The following is a 22,284-nucleotide window of genomic DNA, read 5'->3' as shown; positions in this document are numbered from 1 at the left end:
GCTTTGTATATTTTGTAGCTTTTTTGTACTTAATTCATCAATTTCTTGGTATACCTTATGCATTAAGGTAGTCGGCTCTATGTCTAGCATATTCATCCAAATTTTTAAAATATATTTGCAATTTGCTGTGTTTTTTGTTTGTTTTGTTTTGTTTTGGGGTTTTTTGCCATTTTATAAGTTGAATCTGCTTTTTTCTGTACAGCTTCCTCCCCTTTGGCGGAGCAAAGAACTTCTGGCATTTTTTTCTTCTATGTTTATTTGAAGCTTCATTTTGTTATACTGAAATCTTTGATTCCGTAGAATTTTATCTGATAAAGGAGTGAACAGAAAACTAAGCTTATTTTTTCCCCAAGTGATTATCCTAATGCTGGATCTTGATAATCTCTTTTATCTATTGAATTTAATTGCAACTTCTATAGTAAACTTATTTTCTGTATACATTCAGGTCTATCTCTGGACTCTGTTCTGACTCATTGATTGTATGCTTGTGTATTCATATACCAATTCCAGCTCATTTTATTTACTGTGACTTTGTAATATGAGAAAAAAATATCGAGTAGAGTGGTAGTGCGTATCATGTTTAGTGATTGGGAAACTTATTTTTTCCTCAGAGTAATCTCAGTTTATATTCCAGCAGGCTTGTGTTTTGAGTTTTTTTCCCATAGAAATTGAAAGAGAACAAGATTTAGCTGAATGTGATGGTGCATGTCTATAATCCCAGCACTCATGAGGCTAAGGCAGGAGGATTGCTGGGAATTTTAAGACCAGCCTGAGCTACGTAGTGAGTTGAAGGCAAGCTTGAATTACATAGGAGACTCTGCCTCAAGCAAAACAAAACAAGACTTACTATAAAGTTACACTAACCAAGGTAGTTTGTTTCCAGAGAGGTAACTATAAAGAGCAAATAAGAGTCCATACAGTAGTACCTACATATGAACAGTTAGTATTCAGTAAAGGTGTTCAAGCATTTCAATAGGGAAAGAAAGGTTTTTTGAACAAATTGTTCAGGATTTGTATGGGAGGGGAAAAGTGTACACAAAGTGTTATTTTTCGATTACCCCCAAAATTAACTTGAAGTGACTCAGACTAAAGTATAAAATCTAAAATTATAAAATATCAAGAAGAGAACAGAAAAAAAATCTGTTGTAACCTTATATGCAGACATTTTTTTAGACCACAAGAAACAAACAAAAGCTACAAATTATAAAGGAAAAAATTAGTATCTTGGACTTCCTTAGAATTAAAATTTGTTGCTCCTCACAGCAGCGGTAAGAGAGTATGTAGCGGGGCTGGGGATTTAGCTTAGTGGCATAAGCACCTGCCTTGCAAGCAGGCAGTCATGAGTTCGATCCCTGGTACCGATAAAAACGAAAAAGACAAAAAAAAAAAAAAAAAAAAAGAGTATGTAGCTTAGTGATAAAGAGCCTGCCAAGGAGATGTGAGGCTTGGATTTAATCCCTGACCCAAAAACAAAACAAAAAAAAACCTTGTTAAAAGCCAAGTATGTTGACACACACCTATAATCCTAGCACTCTGGAAGACCTACACAAGAAGATTGCAATTTCAAGCCCAACCTGGACAACTTATCAATTTAGCAAGAGCCTGTCTCAAAATAAAATAATGAAAAGGGCTGGAGATGAGGCTAGTAAAGGCTCTGGATTCTATTTCCAGAACTGGAACTAGGGAAATAGGGGTGGGCAATAAGAAAATAAAGATAGCCACAGTCAGGGAAAAATACTTGTAACTGTGTCAAACACTTGTATCCACTCACTAGAGAAGATGGGAGACTAGAAGACTTGAAGACTAGAGAAAGTGTATGCATGGTAATAAGCACATGAAAGATACTCATCATTAATCATCAGGCCGATTTAGACTATAATACTACCACATACTCATTAGAATGGCTAACAATAACAAGACTGACTATACCAAGTGTTGACAAGAATGTATAAAAACAGTTTCACACTTGATGGTAAAATGATGTAACCACTTTGGAAAATTGTGGGTTTTTTTTTTTTTTTTTTTTTTTTTTTTTTTTTTGTCTTTTTCCTTTTTATTGGTACCAGGGATTGAACTCACAACTGCCTGCTCGCAAGGCAGGCGCTTATGCCGCTGAGCTACATCCCCAGCCCCCAAATTGTGGGGTTTTTAAGTTAAACATGTATCCATGATATTTCAGTTATCTCCTACATACTTACCCAAGAGAAAAGAAAGCTTGTTTTAAGGAAAACTTACACTCATGTTTATAGCAACTGTATTTGTAGTGTAGCTCCAATTGGAAATGATCCAAATATCCTTCTGTAGGCTAAGGATAAACAAACTATATGTCCATATAGCAGAGTACTATACTCCCTAATAGTAAATGTTAAGTCTCAAAATGACTGTCCTGATTGAAAGAAGCCAGACTATAAATTAGTACATATATATGATTCCACTTACATAAAATTCCAGAAGGGGCAAAGTGATCTGTAATAACAGAATTAGATTGGAGGTTATCTAGGAATGGAGTGATGAATTTCAAGAAGCCACAAGGAAATTTAGGGGGTAGAGAAAGCAACTTTTAATGTGATGGTAGCTTAATGTATATATTATATATGTATGATATGTAGAATGTATATATAATACATGTATAATATATATATATCAAAAAGCATCAGATTATATACTTGGTTTTTGTTGTACTGAATATTGAACCTAGTGCCTGGTACATGTTAGACAAGTGCTTTGCCATTGAGCTATGGTCTCAGGCCCCAGTATATACTTTAAAATATATGCAATTTATTGTATGTGTTATAGCTCATTGAATTTGAAAAAAAATTTTTTTTTTAATTCCAATAGAACTGTTTTCTCTGTTTTTTTAAATTCCAGTAGAACTCTTTAGCTCAGTGGCAATAAGCACCTGCCTGGCAAGCATAAGGTCGTGAGTTCGATCCCCAGTACCTCCAAAAAAAACTGTTTCTCATTACTCTTGGACTATTTTAGGTTATTCTTACATATTTCTTCTTCCATAAAAATATTAAAGTTATCTGGTCCAGTCATCAGAACAATCCTGTCTACTTTTAATTGAATGAGTACAATTTATGGACATTGGGGAATTGCTCTCCTTACCTTATTTAGTAGCCTTGAGCACTGTATTTTGTTCACTGCTATTGTAAGTGAAATCTTTTTCATTCTATTTATTTTCTAGCTGACTTTTTGAATATAAAGAAGCTGGCAATATTATTGTTTATGTAGTTTTTTAATTAACCCTCCATAGTTTTCAGATGTACAGTTACATAATATAACTGAAACTGTCAAAGGGAAGAGAGTGAGCTTCAGAACTCTGAGTGAGCCAGCACAATAGGCCTGTTTCTAGATTTTCTACATCTCATTACTTTCTCTCACCTCATTGCATAAGATAGTACTTTTTCTTGTTTCGTATGAAAGTGTGGCCTATTTGGTATACTCAAACTGTCATGCTGAAAATCTTTTGATCTGTAAAAATGTATTTTAGAAATTACTTCTCAAGAAGAAGGTACTACTATACAGTGGACGTCATCTGTGGAAGCACAGATTGAAGATAAAAAAGTTAAAGGAGAAAATAAACTAACTTCAGAGAAGTTGGAACATCTCCGAAAGGAAAAGGTTAGAAAACTGTCTTAACTCCAAAAGTATATATTTTTCTGACCTACTGACTTTTTCATGGGACTTGAATAGTTCTGTTGGTAAAGTGAATATAGTTTTGTTAAGATAGAATTACATCTGTTTAGGTTTTACTTCAGTAAAAATTTAAAGTGGGTATTTGTACTGTGGCTAGGTATAACTGAAGATATATAGATAGAAAGAACTCTGTGTGTGTGTGTGTGTGTGTGTGTGTGTGTGTGTGTGTGTGTAGTAATTCTTACCCTGTTCAAATTTAAAGTAATAATATGTTTAGAAAAAAGTTTTTAAAATTTCTTAATGTCTCTTTGGTAAACATAAAATTTAGCTCCTATTCTTTGTCACTGGTTTGGAAAGATTTCCTATTAGGGATTAGAAGGGTAGAATTTTTAAGAAACCTATCTTATAGCTTAGAAATGAGAATCAAATATATACTAACAACAAAGACATCCTAGTCATGTGTGCTATATACCTGCCATGTTGCTGATGGAAAAGTGTGTGCAGCTCATTTCAGATACCACGGTGACGTGCTGTAATAACCCCCAAACCAGACTGTGGCTGTCTCTCAGCCAAAGAATGAGGAAGCAAACCAAATTACTGCCACTAAGCTCTACTGTATTTCTTTGTTTGTTTACTTACTTGTTTTTTGTTTTCTAAAACAGAGACTTGCTATGTAGCTCAGGCTGGCCTTGAACTCACTATGTAGCCAAGTTCATGGCAATCCTGATGGCAGTGCCTCCTCAGTACTAGGATTACACTGTGCCACTGTGCCCAGCTTTCCGCTTTTGGTTTCTGTAAGGAAAGTTGTTTTGTTTTCTAAAACATTGGCACTTGCACGTTAGGCACCACATGAACAAAAAGATGGATTCACTGACCATCCTCTTTTTGTTTTTGTATGTGTGAATATGTCAGTTTTGACTGTGACAGCAATAATTAGTATGAATAACACATTACTTATTGCAGCAACACATGAAGAAAGCCTAGATACGTTTTGGTTTCTTTGAAGATCATCTGTTTATGACATGAAATACACTTACTATCTATTGCTTAGGAGCTTGGATTTAACCAGAACATTTCATATACCACTGTACTTATCCAGAAACTGTTACTATTGTTTTAGAGCACCTGAGAATAAATGTATTTATTGGACCGTATCCAATGGTGGCCCGTTTGTTTTCTTTTTCAGATAAATTTCTTCCGAAATAAACACAAAATTCATGTTCAAGGAACTGATCTTCCTGATCCAATTGCTACATTTCAGCAGCTTGACCAGGAGTATAAAATTAATTCTCGACTGCTTCAGAACATTCTAGATGCAGGCTTCAATGTGCCAACTCCAATCCAAATGCAAGCCATTCCAGTTATGCTGCATGTGAGTAGGAAGGTGTAGGGTGCCTGCAGCATCCCTTTCTCTGTGTAGTTGCTCATTTTCTTCCCTCTCTCACCATCCTCTTTTCCACCTTTTCTCCCTTGTTAAAATCCTCTTGCAAGCCGGGCATGGTGGCTCACGCCTGTAATCCCAACACTCAGGAGGCTGAGGTGGGAGCATCATTGTGAGTTCCAGACCAGCCTGGGCTACAAAGTGAGCTCAAGGCCAGCCTGAACTGCATTAGCGAAACCCCGTCTCAAAAAAGACAAAAAAAAAAAAAAAAAAAAATCCTCTTGCTTTTAAAGGTCCATGTCAAATACCTGTGTTTATAAAACTTAATTACTACACCTATAACTGATCTTCCTCCTTTATCAGTACTGTTTCCCCACCCACCAGTTCTCCATGGTTCTTATAGTATGTTCTTTTTCTTAGAACATTTAAGCCCTCTGAGGATGGGGGCTATGTTTTGTCTTTTTATTCTTCATTTAGTTCAGAGTGCTCAGAAACTGTTTCAGAAATACAGGTACTTTCTAAAATTTTTTTATATAACCCAACTTAGTTTCTTTCCCAGTACTTTTTATTATTGAAGTGTACTTTACTTCAATAAAATACACAGATTTTATGAGATCCAGCCATTACCACTCCAATGAAAATGCAAAACATTTTTTCTTCCCCCATAAAATTTTGTACCCTTTCCATTCTGTCCCCACTGCACTGCTTCTTAGAGGCAATACTGTTCCAAGTTCTGGTTCCTGTATTTGTTTATCTCTTCTAGAATTTCAGATACAATCATTATTTAATCTAATATTTTGGGGTTCTTTTATTTTACATTCTCTGATTTCATCCTTAATGCATATATTGGAAGTTTGTTTCTGAATAGTATATCCTGTTGGATAAATATGTCACAGTTTGTTTATCTACCCACCTGTTAAGAGAGCTAAATAGGGTTTTTTGAGGGGAATGCTTTTTTTTGGTACAGGGGATTGAACTCATGACCTTGCACTTGCCAGGCTGGGGATGATTTTTTGAGATAGGGTATAGTTCAGGCTGGTCTGGAAGTCATGGCAGTTCTCTTGCCTCAGTCTCCCAAGTGCTGAGATTATAGCCATGCTTCGCCGTGCCTAATTTAATATTTGAAATAAAATTTTCTGAGTTTTCTTTTGTAACAATGAGAGTTGACTTGTATCCTCCACTTAACAAAGCTGGCTTTAGGATTACCATTAGGGTTAGTGTTAGGGTTGTATGAATGTATTCTCATTATCATAACCAGAGAGTTTGAGTTACCTTTTCATCCATTTTGTCTTTCAATGAGTCCATTCTCGGTCACACGAGAATAAATTCATATATTTGAATGGTAAGTATTAACTCACAGATTGATAAGCTCTACTTAACATTGTTTCTGTCATTCATTTAAAACTCCTAGTGACTTATTTGAAGATTATCACCTATAAATTATTCTGTCACTCAGGTCATTGCCACTCTTTATTTTTAACCTGTAGTCTTTTGTTGTTTAACAGACTCTTCCCTAGGCATTGAGCTATATAATAGATACCAGGATAAAAAGTTGATTTTTTGATTTTGCTTTTAAACCGTTTAGTGTAAAAGGAAAACTAATGGGTGTAATTCTTTTCGAATTGTAGTTGTCAGCATTGTTCGCCCATTTGGGTGACTTCAGCAACAGTGCTCAGAAGTTTGACTGGCAAGGATGGAAAAGCAAATACGGGAGAATTTAGCAAATTAGATAGAACTTGAACAACTGGATTAATTAGATTATTTGTATGGACGGTAGCATTATTTGACCATGAAAACTGAAAACTTTATGTACTTTTCCTTGTATTTACTATACTCTTGTGTTTTTAGGGTCGGGAACTTCTGGCTTCTGCTCCTACAGGATCTGGAAAGACTTTAGCTTTTAGCATTCCCATTTTAATGCAGCTGAAACAGCCCACAAATAAAGGCTTCAGAGCCCTGATTATTTCCCCAACAAGAGAACTTGCCAGCCAGGTATGGCTTATAGCTATTAAGCTGACACATTTAATGTTTGCTTCAGTAATCTTTCTTTGAAGTTATTTAAAAAGAGCTAACTGGAATTAGTCTTTTGTCGTCTGTCCTAGTTAAATATTCTGTACATTGTTACGAATATTATTACATGTGAGCCAGTGCTTTTAATTCTTTCTATGTTTTTCTAAAACATTGTTTTAACACTTATATTACTTTGGTAAATGCTCAAAAAATCCTTTAGATTGAAAAACTATAGTGATACTTTCTAAAATTTAGTTTTCTCACTTAGAAAAATTAAACCTTACCTCAGTTTTTAAAAAAGTAAAACCAAATCAAAGGAAAAATAAAGTTGTACAGTGATCTGTTCCACCCTCCCACTATGCTTAATACAAAATACATGCTAAGTTTAAGGTAGTGTTACAATACCAGTGTATTCCTGAAAGCAATGTATAATTCCTGAAAGAGCCTTGCTTTTATATTTTGGAAGTAGTTTACCAGGTCTTTGAAGTAACTGCTGTGTCGTATTAGGCTTTTGACATTCTTAAATGCTGACACCTCAGATTAAACTACAGATCATTACAGTTTTGAAACAAAAGTCATGTGTTGGTAATAGATATACTAATAATGTAAAAAAAAAAAAAAGCTGTACATTTTTATCAAGTATCTTTGCAATTCATGTTTTTAGCATTTTCTATTTTAGATTCACCGAGAATTAATTAAAATCTCTGAAGGAACGGGATTTAGGATACACATGATCCACAAAGCAGCAGAGGCAGCCAAGAAATTTGGACCTAAATCGTCTAAGAAGTTCGGTAAGAAATTTATGCTTGGCTGTGTGTGGTGGTGAACCCCTGTAATCCCAGTCCCTTGGGCGGATGAGGCAGGAGGATCACTGCATGTTTGAGGCCATCTTAGGTTATGGAGTGAGTTCAAGGCCAGCCTCGACTACATAGTAATACCCTGTCTTAAAAAAAACAAATAAAAGAAATGTAAAGAATTTGGAAATTATAAATACCCTAATTGTGACATAAGAGTTTAGTCATGTACATAATTTTTGTTTTGTTTTGTTTTGTTTTGTCTTTTTCCTTTTTTATCAGCACCAGGGATCCAACTCACAACCACCTGCTTGCAAGGCAGGTGCTTATGCCACAAAGCTAAATCCCCAGCCCCAGTTAGTTTTATTTTTAAAGAAGCAAAACAAGATTCCCTCTATACCGTTCCCAGTAACTATATAAATATAGACCAGTGGTGAGATGACTTTGCCCATTACCCTCTATCACAGTGACAATTAGCAATAGCAGTTTTGCCAAGAAATTTGGCAATTTTGCCAGTTATTGAAACTAGAGAGGGGAGTCAGTAGCAATATAATGAGAAGAAGACAGAGATACTGTTAAACATCCTACAATGCCTGAGGTAGCCCTCTCCAAATACCAGTTTTCTAGCCCAAAATATCAACAGTGCTGACACTGGAAAACCCTGCTTTATGCCAGTGATTCTTAATCTGCCATGGAGTTATTTCAGCTTACAAGAATGATTACTTTCTCATATCCTTATACTAGCCAGAGAATACCTTCTTTGCCTAGTATTGAAGATCAAATCCCAGAGTCCTTACACATGCTAGGCAAGACAAGAGCTGTATCACTGAGCTATATCCCCAGATCATTTTACTGTTTTTGAGATGCAGTCTAAGTTTCTCCGGCTCACGCTTGTAGTCTTTTGCATCATCCTCTAAAACAGCTGGGATTACAGGTCTCACTGGTGTGCACAACCAGTGAGAATCTGCTTTTAAAGAAATAATTTTCCTTTAAAAAAAGATTGAAAATCAAATTACTGGATTATGTAGTATTCCTGCAAGGCTGCTTAATATAATAAAACAAGAGTAGGGATATAGTAGTTTATGCTATAATGGGAAAATAAGAACTTTTTCAGTAACTACTTAGGCTTAATTCTTTAGTTCAAAAAGGTTATGGCTTACTTTTGCATTTTCTACCATTTGTTTTTCCTGTAGATATTCTTGTGACTACTCCAAATCGACTAATTTATTTATTAAAGCAGGATCCACCAGGAATAGACCTAACAAGGTATAGATAATGTTTTAATGTTTTTCATGGGTATTTTTCATTTAGTTGATTATATTTTGTTCTTAATTCATATATTATTTTCCTTTGGAGCTTTCTATTTGCCACATGAAACTGGTGTTTCATTAAACTCTTAGGGGAAAAAAACTATTTTGGTCTGAAAGAAAGTTTCACAATTTGATTAGCAGTTAATACATAATTCCCTCGACTTTTTTATATCTTTCAGTAAAGGTAATGGGGTTCATGAGTTTTGGGGAGTTTGTGTGTGTGTGTGTGTTTTTTTTTTTTTTTTTTTTTTTTGGTACAGGGTATCAAATTCACGACCTTGCGCTTGTCAGGCAAGTGCTTAACGCCGCTGAGCCAAATTCCCAGCCCTGGGGTTCATGAAATTTATGGAAAATCTCTATCATTGCTAATGGAACTTCATCTTTAAAGCTAATAGAATAAGTACATTGGCTATGTCTTTTTCATTTCTATCTTTTTTGTACTATTTTTCTTTTACCTTTTTCAGGTATGATAAAGTAGATCTTAGAACCATCATCATGGGTTGACTTTCATATGTTCCCACAGTTTAGTGAAGTGTTTTTGTATCCCATTGTACTATAATGGGAAAATAAGAACTTTTATGTCAGTGTCCACAGATATTTTGTTATTTTTTTAGTGTGGAGTGGCTGGTAGTAGATGAATCAGACAAACTGTTTGAAGATGGCAAAACTGGATTTAGAGACCAGCTGGCTTCCATTTTCCTGGCCTGCACATCCCACCAGGTCAGAAGAGCTATGTTCAGTGCAACTTTCGCATATGATGTTGAACAGTGGTGCAGACTCAATCTGGACAATGTCATCACTGTGTCCATTGGTGCAAGGTAATTGTTTCTCTGCTTGTTCCACTAGTTTATTTTTTTAATATAAATGATTGTTTTAGGCTCAAGAAGATAGCTTGTTTGAAATGAAACTAACAGGGGAGACAGCTTTACCGATACTGTATTTTTAAACTCAAGATTAAGAGATTTCTGTTTTAAAGTAATCCGTATGGAGAGTTTTATATTTTTCTATTACTGTTCTCATCATTATGTTTTTAGTTGACTTTTCCCATTCACAAATACAACATGAGCTCTGTAGACACTTAGGATTCATTTTCTCTGATGATTTGTTTAATAAGTAGGAAAACAAGTTAATTGACTTATAATGATGCCCTTTAAGGAAATATTGTGGGAGATGGCAACATAGTTCATTGGTAGAGTACTTAATTTTCATGTATAAGGCCCTGGAGTCAATCCCTAGCAGTACTAAAAAAAATTTTAAAAAGAAAAAGCAAAATAAGGATGAGCATTTCAGGCTAAATAGTTGTACATGAAAAAATAAGTTTGGAGAAATTATGATATTGTGACCTGATAGAATATCATGAAACCAAAGAAACAGTAAATATAAAGACTATAGGGCCAGGGATATAACTCAATGGCATAAACGCCTGCCTAGCAAACACAAGGTCCTGGGTTTGATTCCCAAGTGTAAAGACTGTTGATGTATGGAAAAAGTGATTATAATACCATATAAATGATAAAGAAAATTGGACATGTTGGCCTGCATGTGCAGTCTTAGCTGTTCAGGAATCTGAGGCAGGAGCTCTCAAGCTTCTCAAAGAAGCAAAATGGACAGAGTATTCTTTTCCCTGTCTACTTTAAACTTAAAACTTCTATGCATATAAAAAGAAAGCAGAATAACTTTAACAGCAGAATAAAAAGAAAGCAGAATACTTAAACATGATTTAAGGCAGAGAATAGAATGGGAAAAGCATTTATTATATAGTTGGAGTATGTTATAAAGTATTATAAAGTATTATAAAGACCTAATACAGTTCTCAGCCCCACTTGTCAGTCTCTTAAGTAAACCCACACTAATGACTAAGACAAAAATTTATTCACACATAATAACATTTAAAATGTTCTTATTATTTCACCCAATAACTTAACACTTTTTTGGATTTTGTAGGTTTTTTGGTTTGGTTTGGGGTTTTCTGTTTTTTTGAGACAGGGTCTCCCTGTGTAGTCTAGACTAGCCTTGAACTGACTATATAGCCCAGGCTGTCCTTGAACTCATGGTGATTCTCCTGCCTCAGCCTCCTGAGTGGGGGGATTACAGGCATGTGCCACCATGTCTGGCTTTTTAAAATATTTTACACATTCAAAAAAATTTTATAAATTAATAATTGGTCACATGAAAATTTACAGCTAGCCTGCAATAGATCATCAGTTTATTCTAAAATGGTAGGATTATAAGAAATTATTACTTACATTTTTCTATTATAAAAAATTTTCCTTTATACCACTTTTTTTCCCTTTTTTGAGACAAGATCTTGCAGTGTAGTTCAGGCTGGCTTTGGATTCACAGTGTAGCCCAGACTAGGCTTCAACTTGTGGCAGTCCTCCTGCCTCAGCCTCCTGAGTGGTAGGATTACAGGCATGCACCACCACACCCAGGCTATGTCACATTATTGTTAAAACAAAATGTTTTAGAATATACATTCTTCTTAAAGGAAAGTACAAATAATTAAGCATGTACATTGACCAAGAAAAGTTGATTCTGTTGGAGTTATGTGTAGATTTTTCATTTGTTTTAGAGTTTACATAGATAGCAAAAATTGGCTTTTGTTAACTGTTAGGTGTATTTTCTTCTCAGGAATTCTGCAGTAGAAACTGTAGATCAAGAACTTCTCTTTGTCGGATCTGAGACTGGAAAACTTCTGGCCATGAGAGAACTTGTTAAAAAGGTATGTTTGGATTACATTCTTGGATTTTGGTAGACGTAACCAAGCCCTAGATGACAGTAGGAGGCTCAGCGCTGTGTTACCATTACTGTGCACTGTGTTGAGTAACGCACTGGTAGTAAATCGTCTGTACCTGGCTCAGGGTGGGCCAGCGAAGGTTTACTGAAAATGCCCTAAAAACCTCGTTTTCTCTAATCGGCATCTGTGTGGCCCCTTCTTTCCCCCATCCCTCTGCGAGTTTGTTATAGAAGAACTGGTGCAGTGCACAATGAGTAAGACACTAAATTGGTTTTTCCTTTTTTATTTAGTGTGTATTGAGTAGAAACCATAGTTAAAATTAAGTTAAAAATGGAGAGAGGGGACAAGGGACAGGGTAGGAAGTAAAAAAAGAAATATAAGTCCTAAACCCTATTCCTTGGAATTTAGCCTTGTTTAGAAGGTAAAATAATTGTATTTGTAATAGTTTGTGGTGAAGTGCCATAAAAGTCTAAAAGAGTATTTTTCTTAAGATTCCATGAAGTCATAACAGGGCCTTCAGGATGTGGTTAATTGATTGGGGAAAGCCTTATAGCAGAATACTATTAATCTGAGCCCTGAAGGATCTGTATGGCTACAAGTAAAGGAAAAGAGTGTACAGTCTGAGAGAGCCACCTGAATAAAGGCTTCAGGAGGTGGAGATGAATACCATGTGTTTGGAGGCTAATGAAATTATTTACCCAAGACAAAGAGTTAAAGATAGGGAATTAAAAATCAGGTTGGGACTGGGGTTTAGCTCAGTGGCTCAAGCACTTGCCTGGTAAGTGTGAGGCCATGAGTTCAATCCCCAGTACAAAAACCAAACCAAAACAAAACAAAACAAAAAAAAATCAGCAAAGTTAGGGTCAGGTTGAGAGAGCCAAACAGTTTTGAAGAAAGTAGCCACATGTTTTTTAAGAAGTATAGCCAAAAAATAACACGTAAGGTGGTAAGGAAAAAGGCTGAAAATAATGAAAATAGCGGCCTGTTAAACAAAGATGAGCAGAGATGAGGAAGAAGTGAGGGTGACAGTATTAGTGGTAGAATGTCCAGAAGGATTCCAGAATAGAAAAGTGGTCCCTGGCACCTAGTAACTACAGAAGTGGTGTGCTTTAGAGGTTAGAGCATGGGCTGTGGAGCCAGGAGCATGGATTGAAATTCTAGCCCATCCATTCTACCACTAGGCTACTTAACCTCCTGTCTGTTCCACAGTTTCTTCATTGGTCAAGTGGGATAATCTGTACCTCCTAGAATCGTTTTGATATTTGAGTTAATACAAACATGACACTTGAAAGTATTACTTCCATGTAGTAAATGCATGTCATGTCCCACTAGGAAACAAAATTTTTATAGATACTGATATGAAAATAATACATCAGAGAATTTTAGCTATGTATGAACTTTGGAAGTCTGTGAACTCTGGAATTATATGTAAGATTTTAGGTGGCTAGGTGGTTACCTGTTAGAAAACCTCGTTGCATTCCTTAAATTCCAAATGGATGTGTAAAACAAAATTAAAATGCTGCCAGATTGAGTGACCATACCTGTAATTCCAGCTACTCAGAAACCAAGAGCAGAAGGATTACAAGGCCAGTCTGGCCAATTTAGCAAGATCTTGTCTCAAAATAAAAAGGGCTGGGGATGTACCTATTGTAACTCAGTGGTAGAGTACCTTCCACTGGGGGGAAAAATGCTGAAAAGATAATTCAATAACATTCAGAGATTAAAGAAGCTGATCTGAGTGGGGTTTTGATGATACAAAATGGTAAAAATTTGCTTAGAGGTAGTAGTTGATACAGAGATTTCATTTGACTCAAAGGTAAGATTATATTAAGAGAAAGATCAAAGGACTGAGAGGTGAGAAAATGCAAAAATTAGGGTAAAAAATTAAAGATACAATTTTTAGATTATAAGCAGAACCAAAGTTCTGGGCATACAAGCCAGGATGATGTTTTCAGAGTGAACAACCAATATTGGAAAAAAGCAATGAAGGATTGATTGAACCAGTTTATTGGAATTAGCAAGATAGTGAATACAGTTCAAGGTGAGTGGAAGGAACCGTGGTAGAGAACAGATGGTGAAGAAGATGGAAGCAGATTGAGACCACTGGACCTAGAAATTCAGTAATAAAAGTACTTGATTGAATTGGGTTCTTTTGTGAATTAAAATCGTGTGAAATACTGATTGTATTCTTGCTTATGAGTTGTGTGTGCTAATTTTTACTGTCATTTTTTTTTAGGGTTTCAATCCACCTGTTCTTGTTTTTGTCCAGTCCATTGAAAGAGCTAAAGAACTTTTTCATGAGCTCATATATGAAGGTATTAATGTGGATGTTATTCATGCAGAAAGAACACAGCAACAGGTAAAGTCAAATGTATATTTTCAAAACTATAGTGAACTGCCTGATTTTAAGATACTGGCATTAAATTTGTGAAATACTTATTTTCCATCCCAAGAATTGTACTAAAGCATATAATACGTTTTCTTAACCAGAGAGATAACACAGTCCACAGCTTCAGAGCAGGAAAAATCTGGGTTCTTATTTGTACAGCCTTGCTTGCAAGAGGGATTGATTTTAAAGGTGTGAACTTGGTGATCAATTATGATTTTCCGACCAGCTCAGTGGAATATATCCATAGAATAGGTGAGCTGCCTTTTTTTCCTTTTCCTGTCATACACTCAGTATGTTTACTGTTCCTTTCAGACATACTCAGCATGTGAATCCTAAAAGCCCTTTTCCCCTCAAAAAAGTTTTTTTTATGGTCTGATTTCTCTTAGGTCGAACTGGAAGAGCAGGGCATAAAGGAAGAGCTGTTACATTTTTCACTGAAGATGATAAACCATTATTAAGAAGGTAATTTAGGGGCCTGGGGTTTTAGCTCAGCGGCATAAGAGCCTGCCTTGTAAGCAGGCAGTCGTGAGTTCAATCCCTGGTACCGATAAAAAGGAAAAAAGACAAAAAAAAAAAAAAAAAAAAAGAAGGTAATTTAGGCAAATAATATTTAGGTGGCAGAATTGCTTCCTTATTTTTGTATGGGTATTCTATTAGCAGATAATCACAAAATAGCTGTGTTCTAGATTGTGTTAATGGTATTAGTCAATTTTTAGCCACAAAAAAGGAAAAATTATCAAAGAGCCTTGTTTTTGCCCTTCTGTTACTAGAACTTACAAATACTCAATGTGGAATATTCATTTTTAAGTTTCAGATTCCCAGGACTCTTCTAATAACCAGCCATTGATTGATGTTACAATATAATATTAAGGTTTTGAATTATTGTGTAGTTTTCAAGTTTCTTCAGCCCACTTTGCCTTCTCGTGGTGCATCCTTCCCATTCAGTTAGGGCCAAGTGGAATTTTATATTTAGTTACAAAATCACTTGCCATATAGGAAAAACTATTTTAGCAACAATCCAACTTTTCTCCATTGTAGCATTCTGAAGCCTAGGTAACATATACTTTTAGAATTTTAGGTCTTAATTTAGCCCATCATTATAGATTTTAATATAGAGGATAGGTTTTCCTGTATTTTGGCTATCTGCGGTAGTTTTTGGCTGATGATAATTGAGAAGCACTTCACATTTCTAAGAAGTGAAATTTAGCTATGACTGAAGGGCATTTTCTCTTTTATCAGTTCTGGTAGAGATTTTGACTTGTACCCTCTGAGCTTTGGCGGACTTTGAACACCTTGGAGTAGACTTTCAAATGTGCATGTACAGCAGGTGAATTCCACCAGCCACCAGTCACCTTAAGTCTCCTTAGCAACCCCACAATTCTAACTCTGAAGACCTCAGTATCAGTGTAACTATACACCTTAGTTTTCCTTCTATGAAATGGGGACAATGGTAGTATTTTACTGCATAGGGTTGTGAGAAGTGAATAAGTTAACACACAAGAAAAATTTATAATGCCAACCCCATAGTCAGCACCATTACTTAATAAATTTAGGCTTGACTTTGGCTTCATTCTGTGTTTTCTCCAAGGCTGGGCCTATTAGTTTTTTATACGTTGATTAATATTGACATAACAATTATCAAAAATTACTCATCAGTACCTTGATTTCAGCCTAGTGAATAGTTCTCTCAGTAACCTGAGTACATTTTACTTTAGTACTTTGTGTAGTATTAGTTTCTCTTATCTTGTGCATAAAGTTTGTGTATCTAAACATGAGTTTGATTTTTATGTTTATGGGTTCTTTTTTCAGTGTTGCCAATGTTATCCAGCAGGCCGGTTGTCCTGTACCAGAATACATAAAAGGTTTTCAGAAACTGCTAAGGTATATCTTGAGTTTACCTGGAACTTTTCTGGCTTGGCAAATATATTGTTGCTTTTTATTTTGTTTGTTTCCTTGCCTTTTGTTTATTTTATAAAAAGTATGTATCCCAAGGCAATACTGTGCCTTGTTTAGTTTTACATGTTTTTGATCCTACCTACAATGTTTACTTACAATAGGATATCCCAATAAACTCATTATGTGTTGAAAATTTTGTAATTTGAAAATGTGTTTAATATGTCTCACATACCAAACATCATAGCTTAGCAACCCAGTATAAATACACTATAGAGTATCAGTTGCTGCCCAACATTGAAGAAGAATATGGCATCACATAGTGTATCTGGGAAAAGATTAGAATCCAAAGCATAGTTTTTACTAAATATGTGTCACTTTTGACCATCATAAAGTGAAAAAAATTCTAAGTCAAATCATTGTGGTTGGACACTGCCTATAGTGTTGAACTAGATATGTTCTTTTCCTTTCAGTTGTTCAAAGTTAATGTTTATATTTAATTAATGAGGATCAAATGGGACAAATCAGTGTATGATAGGCAAGCACTCTACCTCTGAACTATACTCCTAATCTTTGATTTTTCTATATTGTGAGAAAATATATAAAGCATATAATACATGTAAAAAATACATGTAAGTACATATAAAATATTAACCATTTTTAAGCATATAGTTCAGTGGTATTAACTAAACTCATAAGTTTGCAGTCATTACCACTATCTGCTTCTTTCTGCTTATAAAACTACCACTCTTTACCTATTAAACAGTAATTCCTGATTCTCCCCTACTCTTGGGACCTGGATAGTAGCATTCTGATTTCTTGCTGATTTTGACTACTCTTAAGTATATCATATGAGTGGAAGTCATACAGTATTTGTCTTTTTGGGAATTATTTTATATAGCATAATGTCTTTAAGGTTCATCCATTTGGATAGTCAGAATTTCCTTCCTTTTTAAGGCTGAATAGTATTCAGTTGCATGCATCTTACCCATTTATGTATTAATGTACACTTAGCTTTCTTCCACATGACTTTTTTTTTTTTTTTAAACCGGGGATTGAACTTACAACCTCACACTTGCCAGGAAGGTGCTTATGCCACTAAGCTAAATCCCCGGCTCTTCCACATAGCTTTTGTGAATAATGCTGCCAAAATGCACATAAGTCTTCATATGCTCTTGATTTTACATTCTCTCATATACTTTGTAGGTCAAGCAATTGTTTTTAGAACATTTTATGATTAAAAATTTTTGCATGTTAATATTCGTGACTGTTATTTCCTTTCCAGTTTTTTTATCCTTGAAATTTTAAGTACTGAGATTTTTAAAAACTTACTGTGAATGAAATATAATTATCTTAGTTCATAAAATGAACAAAAATTTAATTAGTCAAAAGCAAACTGTACTGCTTACTGGCATAGGCTATAATGTTTCCATAGGCATGTTTTAGTAACAGTGGCTTTTCAAAAGATCGATTGAATTTATTATCCCTTGAGATAGCAAAGTACTGTTGGGTAATTTAGTTTATTGAAGTGGATACTACCCATTAAATATATAAGTAGTTTAAAAATGAATTTTGGGATCAAGAATCAAAAGTAGTGAGCTGGAAATTTAGCTCAGTGGCCTAAGCGCCTGTCTGTTAAGTGCAAGGTTGTGAGTTCAATCCCTGGTACCAAAAAAAAAAAAAGAAAGAAAACTAATTTTAGCTTTAGTTTTCCTAAGTGAAAATTTAATTTTCTTTCTCACTTTGTAACTTTAAGCAAACAAAAGAAAAAGATGATTAAGAAACCACTGGAGAGGGAGAGTATCAGCACAACTCCAAAGTATTTCTTAGAGCAAGATAAAGGTAAACGGTACGTATATACATGGTAAGAATAAGCTGATATTTAACTCTTATAGTTATGATAGGCAAAATTTTTCCTCAGATAAATTTTTAGAGGTACAATTAACACGTCTACAGCCCACTGTAGAATTTGATTAAAATATATGTGTGTGTGTATATATATATACATATACATATATCTTACATTGCCTTTTTTTTCTTTTTATTTATTTTTAAAATTTTATTTTGAAAGTATACAACAGAACAAGTTAGAATAAAGCCAACTAAGATCGTACAGTAAAATTGGTACAGAACTTCACAGCAGGTTACCGGGATAACAGTAATAGGTATCACAGTATATTTTGTTATCTTTATAATAGTTGTTCTTTCAATCACGTATATCAAAATGAGATGAAATATAGAACACTATAGAACTTAGCAAAACAGAATATTGAATAGAGCAGTACCATTAATCAGAAAAGAGCAAAACAGTAATAAAAATATTTGCCTTTAAAGAAATGGTAGAAGGAAGTCTCCCTTATTTGCTATGGTCAACCTCCCAGGAGATGCTCAGATTTCTGGTTCCCATTTGCTAATGGGCGGGGGCGGGGGAGGGATGGGGAAGTGGGATATTTGACTCTAGGCCATGTAGCAGTAGGTTCACTATTGCTAAGCAGGGAGGCAGGATGGTCATTTGTTTGCACAGTGTCCTCAGTTTCCAACATGGTGTGGATCTCAGGAGACACTGCTGGTTCTCCCCCTGGAAGGGCTGTAGTCTGCCACCCTGCCTCCACTTACCAGGGAGGGGAGGTGCTGGCTTGGCTTCCCAGAGTCCTAAGTTCCAACATGGCGTGGATTTCAGGAGACACTGCTGGTTCTCCCCCTGGAAGGGCTGCAGTCTGCCACCCTGCCTCCGCTTACCAGGGAGGGGAGGTGCTTGCTTGGCTTCCCAGAGTCCTCTTACATTGCCTTTGATTTGGGAACTTGACCAATGTAATCTTGGAAATTTTTTGTAGATATGGATTTTTTTCCATATTTGAAAACATGGCTTCAGTTCACATGAATTGTCTACCATGTCCACATAGTCTGGATCAGGACATGCTACTGAAGCTAAGACATAAGACCACTGGCACACATTCTGGGCCCAATTCCTGTATAATCTTAGGCTTATGCTGAAGCACTATTACCTCTAACAAGCAGTACTTGGGTAAATTTATACTGACTTGACCTACTTTGGTGGGGTTTTTTGTTGCTTGCTTTTTGAGACAGGGACTCAATGTGCAGCCCAGGCTGGCCTCAAACAGCAGTCCTCCTGTGCTGGGGATTCCTGGCGTGTGCCACCATGCTTGGGTTGGCCTAGTTCTTGCGGTTTTTATATATCTCTTAGAACACATACAAGTCTGCCTTAGTTTGCATAGTATAGGACTACATGTTGTGGTGGAGGCAGGCCAAAGTATTCTGAACAGTAGTACCATTTCCACTTTTTAAGGAAAATGCTACTCTTTAAATTTTTCCTTTACTAGATTAACATGCTATACAAGAATTTCCTCATTCTAATAATTACTTTAGAGAAGAATGTATATGCGGGTTTTCTGAGAATGCCATCAATACCCTACCTACATACTGTTGTGAAATAAACTAATGCTACTCTCCATTGCCTTCCATCCATTCTCTGAAAATAATTAGAAAAAGTGTTGCGTCAACCCATAGGCATTTACTGAGTTAACCTACAAGGTGCTTAGTGGTAATAAAGTATACAAATGAATGTAAAACAAGCTGCCTTCCCTGAAGACAGGAAAAGAGGTTAATATCCATAAAAAATTACTCATTTTAATTACAGATTAGAAAAAGGCAAGATTATTAAAGTTTAGGGAAGAAGGATAAATGCCACAAACTTAACAGACACGTTACTTGAAAGGCTAATAATTTTAATTCCACTTAACTCCATTTTGTGAATTATTAATATTTATTTTTTAATATTTTATAGTGACAGTTTCTCGGTGACATTTCGACCAATGATAGAGGCAGGGAACGAGGGAGGGATTCACATCAGAACTGTCACATATGCATCAGAACCTTCTTTGTGTGGCCTTACAAAGTGTACGGCTATATGTTTTGGTAGAGGTTGGCCAAAGTATTTTGAACAGTTCTATTTCCACTATTTAAGGAAAATGATACTCTTCAAATTCTTTTACTAGATTAACATATGCTGTAAATTTTACAGCTGAAACTACAAATGCAGTCCTTTCAGACAATGAGCAGCAACTGCTGTGAGCTTTTACATAGGATGAAAATCAGCTAGTGCAGGGTGGAGATGGAGTACATGTTTGAGACCTGCATTACAGGTTTTTGGTTTTGAGAGGTTTTTTTTCTATTGTTGGGATTTTTCTTTAATTAGCTAGCGTATAAGATAATGTTTAGCTTGAAATTTAATAAAATACATTGACAGGTTTTTATGTTTGTAAGGCTTTTGTTGTTGTATAGTACTGGAAATTGAACCCAGAACCTCAGGCATAGTAGGCAAGCACTCTGCCACTGAGTCACATCCTCAGCCCACTTCCAGGGTAATTGAAACTTAGCACCATGGAGTCCTGGAGGACACTTGGTATAAATCTTGTACTATCTACCTAAAATGCTTTTTTTTTTGTTTTTTGTCTTTTTGTTTTTATCGGTACCAGGGATCAAACTCACAATCACGTGCTTGCAAGGCAGGCGCTTATGCTGCTGAGCCCCCTAAAATGCTTTTGTTTTCTTTCCATTTTCTTCACATTTAAAAGCCATCCTTCTTTAAAGCATATAAATAAGACCCATCCTCATCTGATTGTAGCTTACTTCTCCACTATAGGTGTTCCTTAAATGATCTTTCCCAAACCTGTAGTCCCAGTGCCTCCCTCAACTGATAACTCTCCTGCTCATATCTTCAGCTCAGCTCCCATTATTGTTGCCTAGTGGACTTCACTTCAGACACGTAAACTCAACTTGTTACAATTAGAGTTAGGGAGGGAGGACTGAATTTGGAGTTAGGGAACTGATTCTCGTACTTCCATGTTTGACTTTGGACAATTCACTTCACCTCTGAAGTCTTCCTCCCTCAATGAAAATAATCACATAAATAAAATCTGCTGCTTAGGGTTGGTGAGCAAAGTGGGTGAGTTATTATATACTAAAGAACTTTGTGTTACTATAATACAGTATGCAGGCATTATTGAAAATTCTTCCTTTTCCTATGTTACCACTTAGCAGTTATTGGCTAGTTAGCAGTCAATAGTTAATGGCATTTACCATTCACAAGGTTCTACAATCACACTATTGGGATTCATGTCTAATAGTTATAGGTTTGTGATGATTGACAAGTTATCAACCACTGTGTTCCTCATTTTCACCTGCAAAATGAAGATAATAGAATATTCCTCATAAGTTATTAGGAATATTACCCAAATTAATGCATGTGAAACATAGTACTTAATAAGGACTGAATCAATGTGAACTTCCATTATTAGCTCAGAATCAGAATCTGTCTTTCATTGTAATGTTACTGTATCATTTAGGTAACAGTGATTTTTTGAAGGGCAGAGATTATTTTTAATGCATCTTTGTATTTATAGTACCACATATACTTTGATTTACAGTAGGTTTCATTATGTTTATTAAATTCTCAGTTATAGGAAATAAATATATATGTCTGATTCAACTTTTATTTGCTTTTCACAGGAAAAAGGTCACTGGCCAGAAGAGCAAGAAGAAGGTAGCTCTTGAGCACAAAAGTTGAAAACAGATTTTTTTAAAAAGATTATCACAGGGCTGGGGATTTAGCTCAGCGGCATAAGCGCCTGCCTTACAAGCAGGCAGTCGTGGGTTCGATCCCTGGTACCGATAAAAAGGAAAAAGACAAAAAAAAAAGTATGAAGAAAAAAAAAAAAAGATTATCACAGAAATGTAATTTTATGGGCCCTACATGAGTGTTTTTCACATAGAATACTTCAAGTCTTGTAATCACTGCTACCAAACATTTGGAACGAACTACAAATACATAAAACTGTGAAAAATGATCCTAAACTATTAATACATCATGTCAGATTTTAATTGAGATGAAAACAGAACAGTGGAAATAACATTCATTGATACACTTCTGTGGTTGAATCCAGAGAGATACTTCTTATAGAAGAACAAAACCTTATGTTAAATAACACCCAAATGTGGTGAACTCTCAAGGATTTTGCCCTTCAAGTGTGAAGGAAAATGTAATGTATGCCATGGAGAGGCATCAGGAACACAAAATAAAGCCTTAAGATTGCCCCTTCTATCCCCTCACA

The 22,284-nt window shown here is 35.5% G+C and overlaps 1 protein-coding gene across 2 annotated transcripts in view; it reads left to right on the top strand.

Annotated features, from left to right (window-relative positions):
• Positions 1-22,284, top strand: part of Ddx52 (DExD-box helicase 52) — a 25,545-nt gene extending 3,261 nt beyond the window's left edge. Inside the window, exons 3-15 of one of the 2 annotated variants that reach the window (XM_003469589.5) lie at positions 3,494-3,624; positions 4,826-5,011; positions 6,869-7,012; positions 7,710-7,821; positions 9,018-9,090; positions 9,749-9,952; positions 11,766-11,856; positions 14,108-14,230; positions 14,362-14,512; positions 14,647-14,722; positions 16,070-16,141; positions 17,910-18,002; positions 21,683-22,284. In XM_003469589.5, the coding sequence (XP_003469637.1) occupies positions 3,494-3,624; positions 4,826-5,011; positions 6,869-7,012; positions 7,710-7,821; positions 9,018-9,090; positions 9,749-9,952; positions 11,766-11,856; positions 14,108-14,230; positions 14,362-14,512; positions 14,647-14,722; positions 16,070-16,141; positions 17,910-18,002; positions 21,683-21,740 (1,514 nt within the window). In that variant the 3' untranslated portion in view covers positions 21,741-22,284. Of the gene's footprint in view, positions 1-3,493; positions 3,625-4,825; positions 5,012-6,868; positions 7,013-7,709; positions 7,822-9,017; positions 9,091-9,748; positions 9,953-11,765; positions 11,857-14,107; positions 14,231-14,361; positions 14,513-14,646; positions 14,723-16,069; positions 16,142-17,909; positions 18,018-21,682 lie in introns of both variants that reach the window. The other variant, XM_023564994.2, reaches the window with a different exon arrangement.

The sequence above is a fragment of the Cavia porcellus genome, unplaced genomic scaffold, assembly GCF_034190915.1.
Source record: "Cavia porcellus strain 051 isolate PalLab524CR breed Dunkin Hartley unplaced genomic scaffold, mCavPor4.1 scaffold_6, whole genome shotgun sequence".
NCBI lineage: Eukaryota > Metazoa > Chordata > Mammalia > Rodentia > Caviidae > Cavia > Cavia porcellus.
The sequence above is the reverse complement of the archived record's forward strand: the minus strand, read 5'-3'. Positions and strand labels throughout refer to the sequence as shown.